The sequence below is a fragment of the Brachionichthys hirsutus genome, unplaced genomic scaffold, assembly GCF_040956055.1.
Source record: "Brachionichthys hirsutus isolate HB-005 unplaced genomic scaffold, CSIRO-AGI_Bhir_v1 contig_327, whole genome shotgun sequence".
Lineage (NCBI taxonomy): Eukaryota > Metazoa > Chordata > Actinopteri > Lophiiformes > Brachionichthyidae > Brachionichthys > Brachionichthys hirsutus.
In genome coordinates this window covers 97,941-115,612 of record NW_027180448.1, presented here as the reverse complement: position 1 = coordinate 115,612, position 17,672 = coordinate 97,941, and the positions used below count along the sequence as shown (strand labels likewise).

Sequence of the window (17,672 nt, the reverse complement as noted above, 5' to 3'; positions counted from 1 at the left end):
CCCAGCAGATACTTCGATCTGAGGAAGGCCCTTATGCAGATGTTCAAGATTTGGACACGGAAGGAAAAGTTCAAGAGTGAAAGCCTCAGGAAAGGGGTTTGTCTTTTATCGATCTAATTATAGTTTAGAATACAAAGAGTATTCCAGCAGTAAAGGAACCGGTTCAAAACTGGAATGTATATTCTAAATGTACAGAAAAATATAATTTTCACGCACTATGACTAATTTATGCAATCTACTACAACTCTGAGCCTCAAACAGAACACGCCATGAGGGATACATTGAGAGGCCCTTGCACACGTACATTTACTGTAAACATTTATTTAAAAGTTCAAGTCTCAGGATGTATTTTACCAAATCAAAATCATTCGTCAAAGACTTTTGTTGAATGTTGTTTTGTTTTTGTTTTTACTTTAAATTACACAGATCTATATATTTAAATATATATGTATGATGTATGAATATATAAAATGCATATATTTTTGTAGTTAATGTTCCATTATTCTGGAAAGCCAGAATGTTTTAATATCATTCTATATAATATGTTAAATATACTATTGTACAGATGATTTGATGAACATGAACATATTTTGTAAAGATCATTCGCCAGTGTTTATCAGTAAGAAAATACTTATTATTAGTATTATTTCTGTTGCTGAATGTACTGTACTTATTCTCTGAAATTAAAACGCACTTTAAAGTCATTTCTATTACTCTTTTGTTTGCATGTATAAATCAAACTCGTGCTCCAAGTTAGATGGCAACGGAAACACGAGTCAGCTCCACAAACGCGTCTCTCCCCACCTCTTTGGACAGTGCTGGTAATATTGGATTCATTTTTGAAGTGGTTTAATAATCATACTTGCAAAGCCGTTGATACAAGCGGGAATACGGTACAATTGAATGAGCTGTCCAAAATAACTGAAAGCATTACAGATGTCAGGGTCCGATGAATGAGTGCAGGAGGCTTTCTAGTGAGACTTAAGTTATTCTCCTTCAACTGTGCGTCCCATCAGACAGCACTGATGGATTTGCCCCCGTCACCCTTTCCATTCGCAGTCTCATGAGGTCATGTGACTTACATAATTGGTGCCACTCTGATTGACTGCGTAAAACCACAGTGAGGTGCAGATCACTTCTTCTCCAGCCTTCTTGGAGAAGAAAATTCGAATCCTTTGTTAGCTTGAATGCTACCAGCTAATAAACTATAAGGGATTTCTGTCAGCCTCTTTGGACTTCTTCTGCTCCCTTTCAGTAAAAATAATAAAAGTAAACCTGTGAAGAATTTCACAAAGTACTCCAACATGCTTGTAATGCCTGAAGGTTTTGGGCAGCACAGATACTGTTGCCTCACAGCAAGAAGGTCAAAGGTTCGAATCCGACTTCCGGCCTCTTGCATGTTCTTCCCGGGTCTGCGTAGGTTTTCACCGGATTCTCCGGCTTCCTCCCACCACACAAAAACATGCAAATTAGGCAAATTGCTTTCACTAAATTGTCTGTAGGTGTGAGTTTGTGCGTGAATCATTGTCTGTCGATGTGTGGCCCTGTGATGAACTGGCGACTTGTCCAGGGTGCATGTTCCTCTCGCCCGTAGCCTGCTGGGATAGGCTCCGGCTCTACACACAACCCAGTTACAGATAAAGCAGTTGGAAAATGAAAGAATGAATGAAAAACAAATGAAACTCTCTTCTTGGCTTCGTGTGGGCTTCTGTGATCTGTGTGTGGATGAGCTCCAATGGAACAATCCAGCACTGCCGTCACACAGCGCCTGCAGTTGGTGGGCATTCACCAACATTAGCTTTTATTTAAAAAAAGTGATTTTTCTTTTATAGTTGGAGCAAAATAAACCAAACGCTGAGGGAGATGATAATCACTCACACATATCAGTGCATTCCTGCAAACCAATCCCCCAAGTGGCACATCTATAAGTCGGGATGGCCGAGCGGTCTAAGGTGCTGCGTTCAGGTCGCAGTCTCCCCTGGAGGCGTGGGTTCGAATCCCACTTCTGACAGGTACGTTTTTGGTCTCATTCAAAACGGCCCTAAAAAAAAAAATCATCTTTCAGGGGGGCAGAAACGGAGATAGTCATCACGACTCTCTCCGGATCAATCCCCCTCCCCTTTTTTTGTCCACCTACGTTGTACATATTATGTGTCTTTTTAAGTTATTGTTATTTTGCATCTGTGGAGTAATTTAATATTAGTTTTATTAGTATTGTTAAATATCAATGATTTATGTACTAAGGACTTTCAACGGAAACAAGACCGCAAGGGCTTTTTTGAAATGCTCCTCTTAGACAGGATGTTTGACTGTACTTGTACTGTAATACATACTACTGTTTGACTGTACTTGTACTCTAACATTCTATCTAATATATTCATCATCATCATCACCTGATTGGAGCAAATAGATTTTTGTTCTTTGGGAATAATGACCTGCTTTATGTTTTAAAGATGCTCCTTCATTCTCGTTTTCAGTCTTGGTCGAGATGTTTCTCAAGCAAATCCGTAAGAAAGTAGAGAAAGTTATACATTTCAGTTATAGCTGGCGCTGACGACGGTGATCTCTAGATGTGACCGGAGTACCGCTGAAATCTGTTCTAGTGTTTTTTATCTAAATGATGAAAAAATGATACTATTCATCTCATTAATATTTATCATGCTGCCTTTCATAATCATCCTGCACTGTTCTCTATGTTTGATTGAGATTTAAGTCAATCATCAGATCTTTTGGAAAAGCCGAGTTTTCTGAGGAAGCACCTGCTCGCTGGCACAGAGCTGGTTCCACGGCAAACACTGGAAGAGTGTGGAACGTCATCCGGAGCACAATAATAAGGGGCTTTCCTGCAGCCATGTTTACCTCAGAGCAACTTACCCCTGGAACAGCTGCATAGACGTTTCCCCAACTGTTACTGCAGATGTGTCTCACAAAAGACTGACAAATACTAGGGAGAGGGAAGTTTGTGGATTTTGAAATGTCAGGATCATTGAATTTAAAGGTTCAAGGTAAAACAACATGCTGGTAATGAATCTAATGATTTGACAGTGAAAACTTTTGCCCCGCTATAAATTAACTAAAATATAAAAAAAACCCAAAGGAATTAATGTTGGCAGTTCAGAAAACCACAAATAAAGGATTAATAAAGTTTTGAGGTCTAGAGATGGACAAGCAACAGTAAAAGTGAAGGTTGAGAATCACTTTGTCTTGAAGACAAAAACGGCCACTTCATGTGTGACAGAGAATGAAACCGGTTCCCACACAGACAGGAAGTCAAAGAGTGGCCTCTCGTGATGTAGTGGGGGATCAAAAATGAGCAGTGTGTGTGTGTTCTATTTGTGTGGTGTAAGTGGATGCCCAAATAAATCAAAGCTTTTCAAATTTTGTTGAATAATTTGCATGTATTCCTAATTCGTGATTCATCATGTGCATTTTACATAATGAACGTCCTGCTTAGCAACACACTCACACAGAATGCCCACACAGAGGTTTTCAGTTACACGCAAGACACGCTCACGCTGATAAAGGGGAATAGAAAGTGCCGGTTGGCAGTGGCTCGCTGGCCCGGGACAACGTTAGAGTCAAGGAGACCCACGCTCCCTGTCTTTCCCACCGTTGTTCAGGTTATCCTGTGGGGCCACTTATGACCCTTCTGCAGGCAGGATACAACGTCTGGGGACCCCGACAGAGCCGTACACAAGCATCCGCCAAGGCCCTGGGAAGAAAACAAGGGCTGATGGAAAACCGGGAGAAGAGAGTATAAAGAGAAACAGCAGTTAGCAACTGGGACACACTCAATAACACTCACCATGCACCTGCAGCCTGTGTGTGTGTGTGTGTGTGTGTGTGTGTAGTAAAGTGAGAACGTTCATTTAGAGAACTACAGCATAGCACAGTCCCCACACACAGCACAGGTGGTCCAAACAAAATGTGTGAAGTGTTGCCCAGAGAGTAATATCCCAGGTTGTGTGATGTATAAAGCCCCCCCCCCCCCCCCCCCCATAGGAAACCGACACTTCCGGCGCTGTAAGATTTAATGCTCCCTGCACTTACAGGTTACACCACACTCTGAATGATATCTTCCTCACAGGGCTCTTTGATTGATGCTTAGTAACATCTAATAGTGATATCGGCAGGAAATCGAAACGAAATGGTTCCTAATCATTGTGCGATAACTCAAGGACACATTGTCCTGCACTTATTGTTTCAATCGCTGAAGAAGAGGGGTGAATTCCCTCTTCAGTGCATTGTGTGGTGAGAAGAGGAAAGACCTGCTTAGCTGTGCTCTATGGTGTGAAAATACAAAGCATTGTTTTTTACTTTGATAGACCGACCACACACCAGCTGGAAATACGTTTCCTCCCCCCCCCCCCCCTCCAACGTGGTGGTCTTTGCATCTGCATTCACATCCTCACCCTGTGCCATGGCACCCGGCGCAGATGCACAAGCATCGCACGACAGACGTACCCAAAGTGAAATACTGCACTGGCTCTTTTCTACAAAGGAAGGTTAATGCGAGTTCTCTATGAATGCAAGCTCAAGGGTGTTTGCATTGTGTCCTTGAGGCAGTGTGTTGCACGGGAATCGGCAAAAACAAACAACAGAAAATAAGATTCAGGAGGGGCACGGTGGCGCAGTGGTTAGTGCTGTGGCCTCACAGCAAGAAGGTTCCAGGTTCGATTCCTTCCTATGCGGAGTTTGCGCGCTTTGCTTCCCCGTGTCTGCGTGGGATTTCTCCCACCTCCAAAAACAAGCAATTTACCCGTGACCCGGATTAAAGAAGACGAGACGATCAGTAGTAGTCTCGTCTCCAGTCGCTTATCCGAACCAATATTGAGTAGTGAAGTAGTGAATGATTAATGCTGCCTCATCGGTTTCACGGGTAGCGTCTCTCTTGAGCCGGTCCCAAGCCCGGCAGAGGGTTGCAGCAGGACCGGCATCCGGCGTAAGACTTTACCCGAATTAAGCATCAAATCGACTAGAAGGTTGATTTGCTGTGGCGACCCCTGATAGGACAAGCCAAAAGCAGAAGAAGAAGAAGAAGTAGTGAATGAATAAATGAAGATAGTTCAGTAGAGAAAATAAAATTCATACACATGACAATGAATTGAGTGAGGGGCCTGTTTGTCCGGCATATTGTGTAATTGTACCTGTGGATTAAAATCATTGGACACTAGGAGGTTTGGATTAGCCAGGATTCCTCCTAATATTACCACGGTTTTAACACATTGATGCAGACAAAAGGACGACTCACCCCGGCCAGCAAATGCTGACTCGCTGCAGAGCCACAGTAGGAGTCATCGCCTCTGATAGGAGACTGAGTCATATGCCTCACATTTAACCTTGTCCAGTGTTGTTGTCCTCATTCATTCATTCATTCATCTTCCTGACCGCTTTGTCTGGTTAGAGGTTCAGGGGTCATGCTGGAGCCGATCTCAGGAGTCAGAGGCGGGGCTACACCCTGGACAAGCCGCCAGTTCTTGTGTTGTTGTACTGTATTTAAAAAAAGAATATGTGAGAGGACACACCCTTAAGGTACACAACTTAAAATAAAAAGGTCATCAGATAAACCGACTTTAAACCATGCTAAGAGCAATCAGTTGACAAGTCAATCAGCGAAGAATTCAGGCCACTCACCATGGCGACGACGATGCTCGCATAACCTCTCTGACAAAGTAAAAACAATAAATAAATAAAATTCCCCTACAACTATCGGAGTCATTTTTAAAGTATCTGAAATCAAAGCTTATGCTTAGCTGAGATTTTAACCACCAATGTCATCAGGGATGCGACTTTTCCTCTCCCCTTTCCTTATGGTCTGGGCCAACACCTTGCCTTTGTCAAGCTGCGCACAAACTGCTCCAACGCAACATGCAACATTAAAACATGACTGTCTCTGCCCTCTAGTGTCCAAACTGGGAAACAACAACAAGTTGACAACTCGCTGTCAAGGGCAGTTCACCTCCAGGCTGTGCTGGACGTGTCCAGTGTTAAATACAGAGATATACAGTTTACATAGAACTTAAATGCATTTTACAAGTGTTTGTAGCTCATATATACACTTACACGAAAAAGAAACATTAGAAATATGAATAAACACATTTGTGTTTTACAGTATGTCAGAGTCCTTCTGAAAGTCGGAGTCGGACTCAGTTCCATGAAGAACAAACCGGCAGAGACACTGAAAAATAGGACAGACGAGAAGAACGCCCGACACCTGTTGTAAACACATACCGACACGCACTGCACATCTCGTTTGATACGCAAGGACATTTGCATTTTACAAATAAATATAACTGTTACATAGTAACAAAATGATGGAGACACATTCTGCTACAGACTTCCTTCTCATTGTAAATTGACCGATAAATATTATGAGGTTTAGATTAATAACGTTAAAATATGCAAGTTTAATGATCGGGTGAGGAGAACAAACAAAAAGAGACAAACTACAATTGTAACTGTAACTGTGTCAAAGAAAGAGAGAGAGAGAGAGAGAGAGAGAGAGAAACATGAAGGAGTGAAAGTGACAGACAGACGGTTGGTTTTCAATAAGGAAACAGAAGACAAGCTGCGTCTGTTGGACATCTGAACACACAAACAAGTTCCAGGTATTTATATCTTCTTGTTTGTCTCTTCTTAGACTGCTAACAGGATGATGACTGCAACTATTACACCAAAAACCTGTTGAGTTCAGAGTTTAAAAGTGATTCACTGTAAAAAAGAAAAAAGAAAAAGATGAAATCCTTGAACGGTGAAACAAGTGGTTGTGTTTTTAAATGGTTAATTTCTTGGTGAATAAATGAGTGAATGAGTAAGACGCAAGCTCATCAAACTACTAAACATTTTTATATCATTAAAATAATGTTTTAAAAACACGTCATTGGATATAATTCCATCATACAACAGTTTTATGTTGATGTTGTTGTCAAACATTGTGAAAGTGATTAATATACCTTTGTAATTTCGTGGTGCATTTAAGGCGTTTAAGTGCTAAATGTTTTCAAAAGGTCAAAAGTCATTCAGTGAACGGCCAAATAAACACAAACTTCAGCGTCCATGACTAACATGAATCCATTCGGGTTGCTGGGCTGTTATTTAGAATGATTCTCACAGCTTTTTTGGCTCCGCTGATGATCAGAGGAAGCGAGTTAAATGAGTCATCATCTAACTGAAAGTTTAAGTATACTGTATACATCTCTTAAAAGTGTCTCTCCAGTTACGACTTCCTCTAATGGGAAGCAGTGTGCTTTGTGTAAGAGCACTTTTGACCAAACATCGAGGGACTCTCCGCTTTTGATGCAACGTTTAATTAATTTTTTCAGTGCCGGACATGAACTCGCGGACTCGCAGGTCCAGTGGCGGGACCGCCGGCGACTGAAATCTGCTTCAGTGACGATCATCTTCTTCATCAGGTCGGACTGAAGATGCTGCAGCTGTCTTAGCTTCTTAGCAGGAACAGGTAACGCGTATAGCTCTGTCAGAGGTATGCTGTTTAACCGATGAAAATGTCCTTTTGCATGCAGGATGGGCTGCAGCTGCAGCAACGAGAAACAAGTCAACGACAGAAAGTCCCACAAAGGAAAAAACTCTCACGTAGTAAGTTGCTCAAGTCAATAATTAGTGTCACAATTTACTGGGACTTCACATTATTCTACTTTAATTCATTTAAATGATTTAACATTTTTCTCACTGAATGATTTTTTTTTGGGGGGGGGGGGGTTATTTCTCAGGCCCGAACTGGAAACACCTATCCAGATAACGGTAATCACTGACCACACCGCATACAGATGATTATTTCCTGACGGGCAGCAGGGCCTGTGCCCGAGCAGCCGACCGCTGCAGCGCAGCGAGGGGATCCTACATTATACGATTAAGATCTCTCCTGGATTTCCTCCATTGCCTTCTGGGAGCGAGATCATGCTATTCAACACACAACTGGATGAGCACCCTTGAACTTTTTGAATTCAGCTGCATTACTCTGCAGCATGCTTCCTCTATATATTAACTTGTGGTTAGCATGCCATTGTGCTGTTAATGGAAGGTCGTATATACACTGAATTAACCTCGTCTTCCCTTTTAGAGGATGGCGTATTTGTGGCACAGCACGATTTCAAGGCAACCAATGACAGCGATCTTCCTTTTAAGAAAGGAGACAGACTTCGAGTTTTACAAGAGTAAGCAGTGCCAGCGGTTCATGGTTGACATTGTGCATCCAGCAGCAGTAAAAAATTAAGCACTTCTAATGATATGATATATAAAGATCTGCTATGTCGTGTTTGCAGAAATGGAGAATGGTGGGTGGCTCAGTCGTTGGTGACCGGAGAGGAGGGCTTCATACCATGTAACTATGTCGCCAGGGCAGACACACTGGAGGTGGAAAAGTGAGAAAAACATTCATATATTCTATTACATATTCTTATCCAATGTCCTGAATCATTATATCAAGTGTACTTTGTGGCGTCTTATCCACAGATGGTTTTTCAAGGACGTAAGCCGGAAAGAAACGGAACGACTGCTTTTAGCCCCTGGAAATAAATTGGGGACCTTCCTTGTCCGTGAGAGCGAGACCAGTCAAGGTGACCATCAGGCAGAATTTCAAATGCAAACCTCATGGCATTGCGTCCAACACATGTTGGTGCTGTCTATATGTCATTCCTTGCAGGGTCCTTCTCCCTGTCAGTCAGAGATCATGTGCTTGAGCAAGGGGATGTGGTAAAACACTATAAGATCCGCTGTCTGGACAAAGGAGGGTTCTACATCTCGCCGTCAAAGACGTTCCCATCCCTGCAGGAGCTGGTGAAATACTACAGCCGTAAGAAACAAGCAGAACTCATTCTATTCTCTGCATGTTTGTGGAAATCATAAATTGGCCGCGCACTGATCAGATTTGGATGCAGATTCGGTTTACTTCTGCGGATGATAATATGGCTGCGCTGAGTGACACGAGGAAGTAAGACTCTTGCTATGAGTCGTGCATTTCCTGTGCGAAATGTGATAGAAGTTCCTCTCCTGTGACAAAAGATAACAGAAACAGAAAGAAGTAGAAATAAGCAGCCTTCAAAATGTATGTAACAAGAACCCATCATGCCTTCATCTCAGTAGTTTACGTCAGCACCACAGAAGAAGAAAAAGCAGGTTTGTTTGGTGACAACGTTTGTGTGCAGGCAATGCAGACGGATTGTGTCGGCGGCTCTGTGCCGCATGCAAAACCAATACTCCCCAGCAGCCGTGGGCTCATGATCAGTGGGAGATTCCAAGAGAAAGCCTGAAAATGATGAAGAAACTGGGGGCCGGGCAGTTTGGGGAAGTGTGGATGGGTAAGAGGAAGGAAATGTTCTATTTCTGGCTTTATTACAGAAGACAAAAGATTAGAATACAGTGGAGTAAACACCTGGTTTCAATTCATACTGCAGGTTACTATAAGAGCACCCAGAAGGTCGCCATAAAGACCTTGAAGGAGGGAACGATGGCACCAGCGGCCTTCCTCCAGGAGGCCAACCTGATGAAGAAGCTGCAACACGAACGGCTGGTGCGCCTCCACGCTGTGGTCACCAAGGAACCCATTCTTATAGTCACCGAGTTCATGGTCAACGGTAGGACGAAGAGAGGAAGGGAACGACTGATCATTGAATGTACCTCACCAGTCAGAGGTGATAGATTAGGCTATCAATAGGGCAGAAACTAATGAATATCCAGCAAAAAAAATACAACATGCTCAATTTACTGTGATGTAAAACACAACTATATCACGCTCAGAAGCGGAAACCAGGATCAAACAGAATCATTTGGTGTCCAATTGATTTAGCTCTGCAGCTCTGAATCAATCTGAATTGGTGGAGAAGCCCTTTATTGTGAAATGTACTGTCACTCCTTTGTTACGCAAGCAATGCAATCATGTAAAAATGAATTAAAGGTGAAGCTTAAGATACCAAAATCATTATGAGAGAATGAATGTTCAGTAAGGCTGCAGAAAGCAGAGGGCCACACACTGAAAGCTTCACAACAGCATGTCCTTCTGGGTCGTTGGGTTTATTTGATTGATTGAATGGCATTGGGCAGGTGCATTGCTGCGTGTACTTGCTTTAGACTCCAATGTGACATCCAACCATTCAGACGGCCACAATCGTCTCGTCTGCTGCAGCCTATCTCAGCTGGCTACAGGCAAGAGGTGGGGTACCCCCCCCCTGGTGGAGACGCCGACCTCCAATGTCAAAATTACACTGTATTGCAGCAGCAGCAGACACGCGTGGCTGCTTCCAGTGAAAGATCAGTCTAAATTGTGAAAGATCAGTCTAAATTGTGAAATATCAGCGTCACACATTTGAACATGTTTTGTTGTCATGCCTCGTGGTGATGGAGTTGTGCTTCTCCTTTTCTTGAATGCAGGATGTCTTCTTGACTTTCTAAAAACAGATGAAGGGAAGCGGCTAAAAACGAATAAACTAATAGACATGGCGGCACAGGTGCGGAACATCTTTCTACTAACAAAAGTGTAGAGGCAGACGGTTTACAGTATTGTGTCTTTGCATGGGTTATTTTTTACGACACTGCTCATCCACGCTTTTTCCATAAGTTCAGCAAAGTATAAGAAATGTTTTTCTATTGGCCTGCAAAAGCTGCTCTATGTCTTTTTTTTTTTTTTTTTTTGCTGCTTCTGTTTGTTTGCGAGGGCATGACATTAACGCTTCATTCACCCAGTAAGACAGACCAGCTGCAGTAAAAACCAGTCCTGACGTGGGCACACATGGAAACTGTCAGCGGCCGCTGTGTGGGACTTTTTCTCAGCTTGGCCTGAAAGCCCCACCCAATGTCAATTATTAACATCCGGACAGGAAGTCACTCTCTTTTTCCATCATCAGCAAGCTCCCCCACAACTCATTTGACCCTCCCCCCCCCCCCAAGGGTTTTCACTTCCTGAAAGTTGGCACATCCTGCTAAAACCACTTTGCTGCTGATAGCCACAGCGCATGGGTTTAAAACACATTCTTCTTCTCAAGTGCACATGCTCAGCTGATACCGTGTGCAGCAGTCAAAGGAAACACATCTTGTCTATAATTATTCTATGTATTAATTCAGGCGTTGTCTATGAAAGGAATCATTGTTTTACTTTCTGCTACAAACCAATGAATGAACTTCATTTCCTCGTCTTCTAGCTTTTCATCTGAAAACCCCTCCGGAAGCCAATTATCCCCCTCTTTCATTTCATACGTGACAGATAGCCGAAGGCATGGCGTACATCGAGAAGAAGAACTACATCCACCGGGACCTGCGTGCGGCCAACATTCTGGTCAGTGACGCCATGCACTGCAAGATAGCCGACTTTGGCTTGGCCAGGATCATCGAGTCGGAGTACATGGCCCAAGAAGGTGCAGTGTGGTGATCTGACAATAAATGCGTCCTTGAGGACAGCCAGGACTTTAGATGTCCTGTCCACCTAAGAGTCTGATATCACCCTTTGAGCAGACAATATGAAAGTCTAAATTAAAACATCAAAATTATTTTTTGTAGATTGTAAACCTCCCCAAGTCCAAAACATATTGAATGCATTACTGTCTCAAACAGTCTGAAATTGATGACGTATCTCTTATATGTCATTTCATATTATGGCAGCAGTACATATTGATGGTCGCGTAAAATGGTCGCGTGGCCAACATTGCCAGAAAATGATCAATTCTCTTTCTGACAACCAGGTGCTAAATTTCCCATTAAATGGACGTCGCCGGAGGCCATTAACTTTGGCAGATTCAGCATCAAGTCAGATGTCTGGTCTTTTGGGATCCTCCTCACAGAGATTGTCACCTACGGAAGAATACCCTACCCAGGTATGAGAAGGGAGGAATGAATTGAGGAATACATTTTTAAGCTCCATTGACTACAATGTTATCGAACATTTCAAAGTGATCCAGAATCCAGGATCTCATCTGCATCATCACCAAAATTGAATCATCTGTTCCTGGTAACATCCCCAACATTTTCATCAAGATCCGTCTGTGACATTCTGAGTTATGTTGCTAAAAGACAGACAGACAGACCAACGGCGGTGATTACATAACCCCTGCCTCGGCGGAGGGAGGCAGAATGAGTCCGGTGTGTGGGATCCAGAGGGATGTACGTTTATGTTCATGTCTGAAACTGATAAAAAATGTCATTGCCTTTGTGTGAGCTGTTCATAGTAGGACCTCTTTAGAGAGAAGCTACCAGTTTTGTACACTAGCTCAAAAAGGACAAACCAAACCAAACACTTTCCTCAGCTCAGACCTTCTTCTTAGGAAGGTGTTTGGTTCGAAGTACAGGTGAGGTTTTGCTACAAAGTCTTCAGAATTAATTTCTTACAAAAAACAACAACTGAACTGTGAAATGTTTGAAAGAGCCATCAAAAGCTCACACATGCTGCCTTTGTTTTTCTTTTTTTTATCATCAGGAATGACCAACCCAGAGGTGATCAGGAGCCTGGACCGCTCGTACAGGATGCCGTGTCCAGATGGATGCCCCGAGGAGCTCTACGACATTATGAAGATGTGCTGGAAGGAGACCCCTGAGGACCGGCCCACGTTTGAATTTCTGCAGAACACTCTTAATGATTTCTTTACTGCCACTGAGGGACAATATGAGCTGCAGCCGTGATTAAAGACGATCTTTGATCACAAGCTGTGTTTCCGCCCGGTAACCTGAAGACAACAACGTCCAAAAGTGAGATGTGAGAGTCTATGGATCAAGGATGGGAACATCCTCTCCATACAACGTCAAAATCAGAGAGGAAATATTCAGAACTTCCGCACAAAGATTTTAAATATATATATATATATTGTACTGGCTTTCCAAACATGGAAATACAAATACAGAAGAAGTGAAAAGGCCTTTGGCCCCGAGGAGGCTGGCACACGTAAAGCAATGGATGGAACATTTGCACGGGACAGAAATATCAGTCTGAGATTAAATACACACCATTTTGCACTTTAAAAAAAAATGTCAACATTGTTTCAGAAGACACATCAAAAATATAAGAGAAATGTCAATGCCTACATGTTGTTAAAATAAACTAGCATTATCAGTTGTTGTTGGATCTATTCAGATCATTTAATCACAGTTCCATAAAACATTCTTCTCATTAATTCTATGTTTTATACAGTTACAATTATATTTTATGGTGTGCTGTTTGAAAAAGTGACTGCTGCATTTCTCATAAATAGTTTAAAAATTCACCGAAAAATTGAGAGATTTTGTGCTGCATTTAGTGAGCCAAAATATTAAATTTAATAAGAATGGATTTTTATTAGAAGATTTTCTTGACCGGGCTAAATGAAGATGGCACTTTGGAACAAGGACAGTGAGGGTTGCCTTGAAAATAATAATAATAATAATAATAATAATAATAATCTTTGAAGATCAAATTAAAGTCTGGAATTTTTAGTTACATAACGGAGAGTGACGACAGCAGTCTACACAGGAAGGTATGACGAAGTAACAGCGGTTTGGATCGGCAAACTAAACCATCCCTGGGGATCCAAGACGGTATCTAAACGATAAGGGTGTGGAATGGCCAGGGGTTAAACCTCGCTGCTTCCTGAATGACAGGAAACAGGAAACAGGAAACAAGTGTCAGCATTCCTCAAATGCCACACACCTAGAAGTCCTATCACTCCAAATATGTTAGGGACATTCTTCTCTTAAAAAAAATCCTTTTTGTGAGACATTCTAAGGCAACGCTAAGTGATTATTATAGACTGATGCATGTTCATGCACCACTGGCAAGCGTTCCTGTTGTATCATCAAAAGAGCTCGGTGCTGATTCACAGTGAGTGAAGTACTTTCACTTAAAATGTATATACAGACTGGACAGGATCCGCCTGATTCATCTATAGATGCATCAATATGTTTCCTTTAGGGTAAATTAATTCCATTATATACACTGGCAGTCAGTGTAGTATCAATCTTTATTGTGAATGTAAGCAAAGACAGATTATTGGCACTTGTGTACTTTTAAGGCTTGTGGTGGCTTGGTTGTTTACCTTCAGTGAAACGTTTGGTTTCTTTGCCTTTTCTTGAAAGTGCATATAAATTGTATGGTGCAAAAATATATGTACGATCATGAGGAAAGGAAAACTGAAACGTTCACGTTGTCATCCTGCAGGGGTCAGTGTTTCACGTTATGGAACAAAACATTTAAAAGAGTCAGATTTCCTTCCTTCAAAGCAAACTGTATGATATCATGCTTCAAAATATGACTTAGACAAATAGACACACTAGTTACTTTCCCAGCTGTTTCAGGGCCATAAAACATGACTAAGCAAAATAAACACCTATGTTTGGGATATATTGCAGCAGTTTTCATCCAGATATCAGATGTGATCGGAAGCCGCTGAACATTTTCCCACTGCTTTCCAGAGGCTCGCCGACAGTTGGAGGTCATAACAGCAGCATTCTATCTGCTGATGAAAGGAGAAAATTACCGCTAAGTGTCACACTGTAGGTAATTGATGAAGCAGCCTTACCTTGGAATTAAGCATGATGTTGACACAAGATAACAAGACATGTGGGGTAAAGGCTGGGAGATTAAATTCCCCCCCCCGCCCCCATCTGTTTATCACCACTACTTTAGAGGACTAATGACAGGAAACAGTGGCTTGTTTGCAGACTGATGGCCGATCCCTTCGAAGGCATCGTATCATTAGCATCTTGTGGTGATAACCCCAAAGAGCAAAACCACAGAAGAGACGAGATGTGCTTTCATCATCTGATTATGGTTCTGGTTTCAGATGTGTTAAATTGGGATTATGTTGCTCATAAGAACATTTTCTCTCCGAGTCTTTGATGTCTTCAATTTAATGGAGTCCATCAATCAGGAGCATTTGGTGCAATAGCTCTTGAAATGACGACAAAAGTATTTTCACAAATGAGAATTTGCAGCACACATAAATCAGGATTATTGGGGTTTGAAACATTTAGCAACTTTTTCTTCACATTATCAACAGGATTTATTGATTAAAATGGCAAGTAATGTTTTATGAGTTTGAATTTGAAACACAAACAAAAAAAGGCAGTGATTTGCAGATCAATGAAACCTCATACGTAAATAAAGTACTGGAAGCACAAAGTAATGAAACTTAATAATGAAAATAAAATATGTGAGTTATATAAACAACAATTATATTTATAAATATATATATACACAAAAGCACACGCAGGTTTTGAAGCAACAAATTCTGCCAAGCAGACATCTTTGCAGCTTGTGCCTATAATAAAGGAGCTGAACCGGTCTGGCTGCACCAGTGACCCCATCCTGATCACTGATGCCGGTTCATGAACTGTGTGCTCATAACATAACTCTTTAACTCATAGCTGTTTCATCCGGTGGATTCCGCGCTCCATGATTTCTAAAATGAATGTCATATTTTCACTCATCAGAACACAGTAGAGTTCAGGTCCAGTGAAGTCCGTGACGTTTCTCGATCCGGTTTATACAGTTTCCTCTTTGCATTGCGAGAATGTCAACTGTCATTTGAGGAGCAGCAACAAACTTCACAATGTCTTTTGGAAGTGTTCCTGACGTAATGCAGAGATGTCACTGGAGAATCATATCTGTTTTTAATCTAGTGATGTCATTACAGAATCATGTCTGCTGTTAATCTAATGATGTCATTACAGAATCCAGTGATGTCATTACAGAATCATGTCTTCTTTTAATCCAGTGATGTCATTACAGAATCCTGTCTTCTTTTAATCCAGTGATGTCATTACAGAATTCTGTCTGCTTTCCTCATGCAGTGATGTCTGAGGCCCAAAGGTCGTAGCCGTCCAATATTGGTTATGATTTCTTCTGATAATCTGAATCTTCAAATTATATAGATGATTAAACAAATTATTTGTAATTTTATTTTTGGAAACAATTTTCCTAAATTGTTTGCACTATTTAACAGAGTGGAGAAGTCCTCCCCCGCTCTACTTCAGAAAGACTGAGCATCTCTGGAGGAACGTTTTATTTCATATTTCTAACCTGTTACCAGTTAAAATAATACATTTCAACAGGATGTTTTCTATTAGCATTTCATGATGTTTCTAGTATATTGTTGGCACTGCCCAAACTTTATTTGAAATGTGTGCTCACAATAAAATTCAATTTGGACATACAGTTTTCAAAAGGCATTAAATTGGTAATTTTCAACATTTGGTGGCTACAGGCGAGAGGTGGGGATGGGGTACACCCCAGATGAGACGCCAGCTCATCAATGGGCCACGTGGAAGACAGGCCAGCATTCACTCGCTCTCATGAACAATTTACAGCAACCATTTGGCCTAAGTTCCACGTTTATGGAAGTGGGAGGAAGCCGGAGAACCCGAAGAGAACCCACGCAGACGTGGGGAGAAAATGCAAACTCGGCACAGTAAAGCCCCAAGTGGAATCAAACCTGCGGCTCGAGGCAACAGCGCCACCCTGCTGCCTTATGGGGTTTCAATGTTTAGCAAATCGTTCAATTCTGTTGAGATTTACATTTCAGAAACCATTCCAAACATTTCAGAAACAGGGTTGTAAAGCCAATAACCAATGCCAAAGGCTTTATCCTTTAACACACAAGCTCTGTTTACCTCAACATTCAAAGCCTGCCTCAGCATTAGTAGCAGAACACGCGTTACAGCGCTGAGCCCTTGATACTGATTATGAAACAGGAAAACATGTCCAGAAAAAAAAGAACACAGCAATTTCGTATTTGGCTTATGTTATACAGATCCATGCATCAGAGCGATTATATTTTCTAAGCAAAATTAATTCTTATGTGAAGTCAATTTATGCTAATGTATTTTCTTTTATAGAGCCAAGCCAAATGAAATCTGCAAAGTGAGGCGCAATTTATGCTACCTTTTGTTGACTGGGATGGATTTAGAAAACCATCTGCAAATTGATATTTTTTTTCTTGATATGCAAGTTCTTGTTAGTTAATTTACTTTATGAAGCCTCAAATTCATGATGCAGCAGGAAAGAAATGCATCAACCCCCCACAAACGTATCTGTTGATTGACCACTATCTGGTAACTACACTGAAATTCAATTATATGTGCCCTGGTGCGGTAAAAAGTACTGGAAGATACTGCTGGCTAAGAACAAGGGGGGCTGAAATGTAACCATCCGAAGCTCTGCTAGACCTTCTGCCGCCACCGTGAAGCATATAAGTTGAACGTGATCTTGTTATCTTTAAAAGAACGACCACCAATGAAGAACAAGATGAAGTGGGTTCGAGTGAGCATCTAGGTCTCTGTGCAATCACAAAAGCCTTCACTGGAAGCGAAGCTGCATTGCAGCTACATTTCACACAGCTGCAGACCTAAGTGACATCCGATATGCCGTGTGAGGGGACAAACGAGCCTTTTGTTAGCTCTCCAGCGAGACAGCTCCCTTATCAGTATGCAGCACGGTGCTCCCACCCAGTTTAAGATCCCTGCTGTCGCCATCTCCCCTTCTCCTGATGCCGTGTGCTCCAAATGTCACCGTACATATTCATACATGTGGATTTGACCTTGGATGGCTGTCTCTACCAGCTTGCTTCCCTTCTGCCTGTGGTTGAAACTCACTGACAAAAAAAGAGGAAAATCAAGCAGAACATGATGTTACAGTGGAGGCGAAGTGTCCTGTGAATGTATTATTATGGACTGTACAGTTTCTCTGACATGAGATGCAA

The 17,672-nt window shown here is 41.8% G+C and overlaps 1 protein-coding gene and 1 non-coding gene across 2 annotated transcripts; both read left to right on the top strand.

Annotated features, from left to right (window-relative positions):
* Positions 1-1,928: 1,928 nt before the first annotated feature.
* trnal-cag (transfer RNA leucine (anticodon CAG)) lies at positions 1,929-2,011 on the top strand. Its single transcript has one exon. It is a non-coding gene; the product is annotated as a tRNA-Leu (tRNA).
* Positions 2,012-7,524: 5,513 nt separating this feature from the next.
* Positions 7,525-12,624, top strand: LOC137914977 (tyrosine-protein kinase Blk-like). The gene is made up of 12 exons (XM_068758456.1): positions 7,525-7,596; positions 7,731-7,761; positions 8,081-8,174; positions 8,280-8,381; positions 8,473-8,576; positions 8,663-8,812; positions 9,165-9,317; positions 9,414-9,593; positions 10,387-10,463; positions 11,216-11,366; positions 11,691-11,822; positions 12,422-12,624. Exons 1-12 carry the CDS (start codon positions 7,525-7,527, stop codon positions 12,622-12,624), a joined length of 1,449 nt encoding a protein of 482 aa, XP_068614557.1.
* The last annotated feature ends 5,048 nt before the right edge of the window (positions 12,625-17,672 follow it).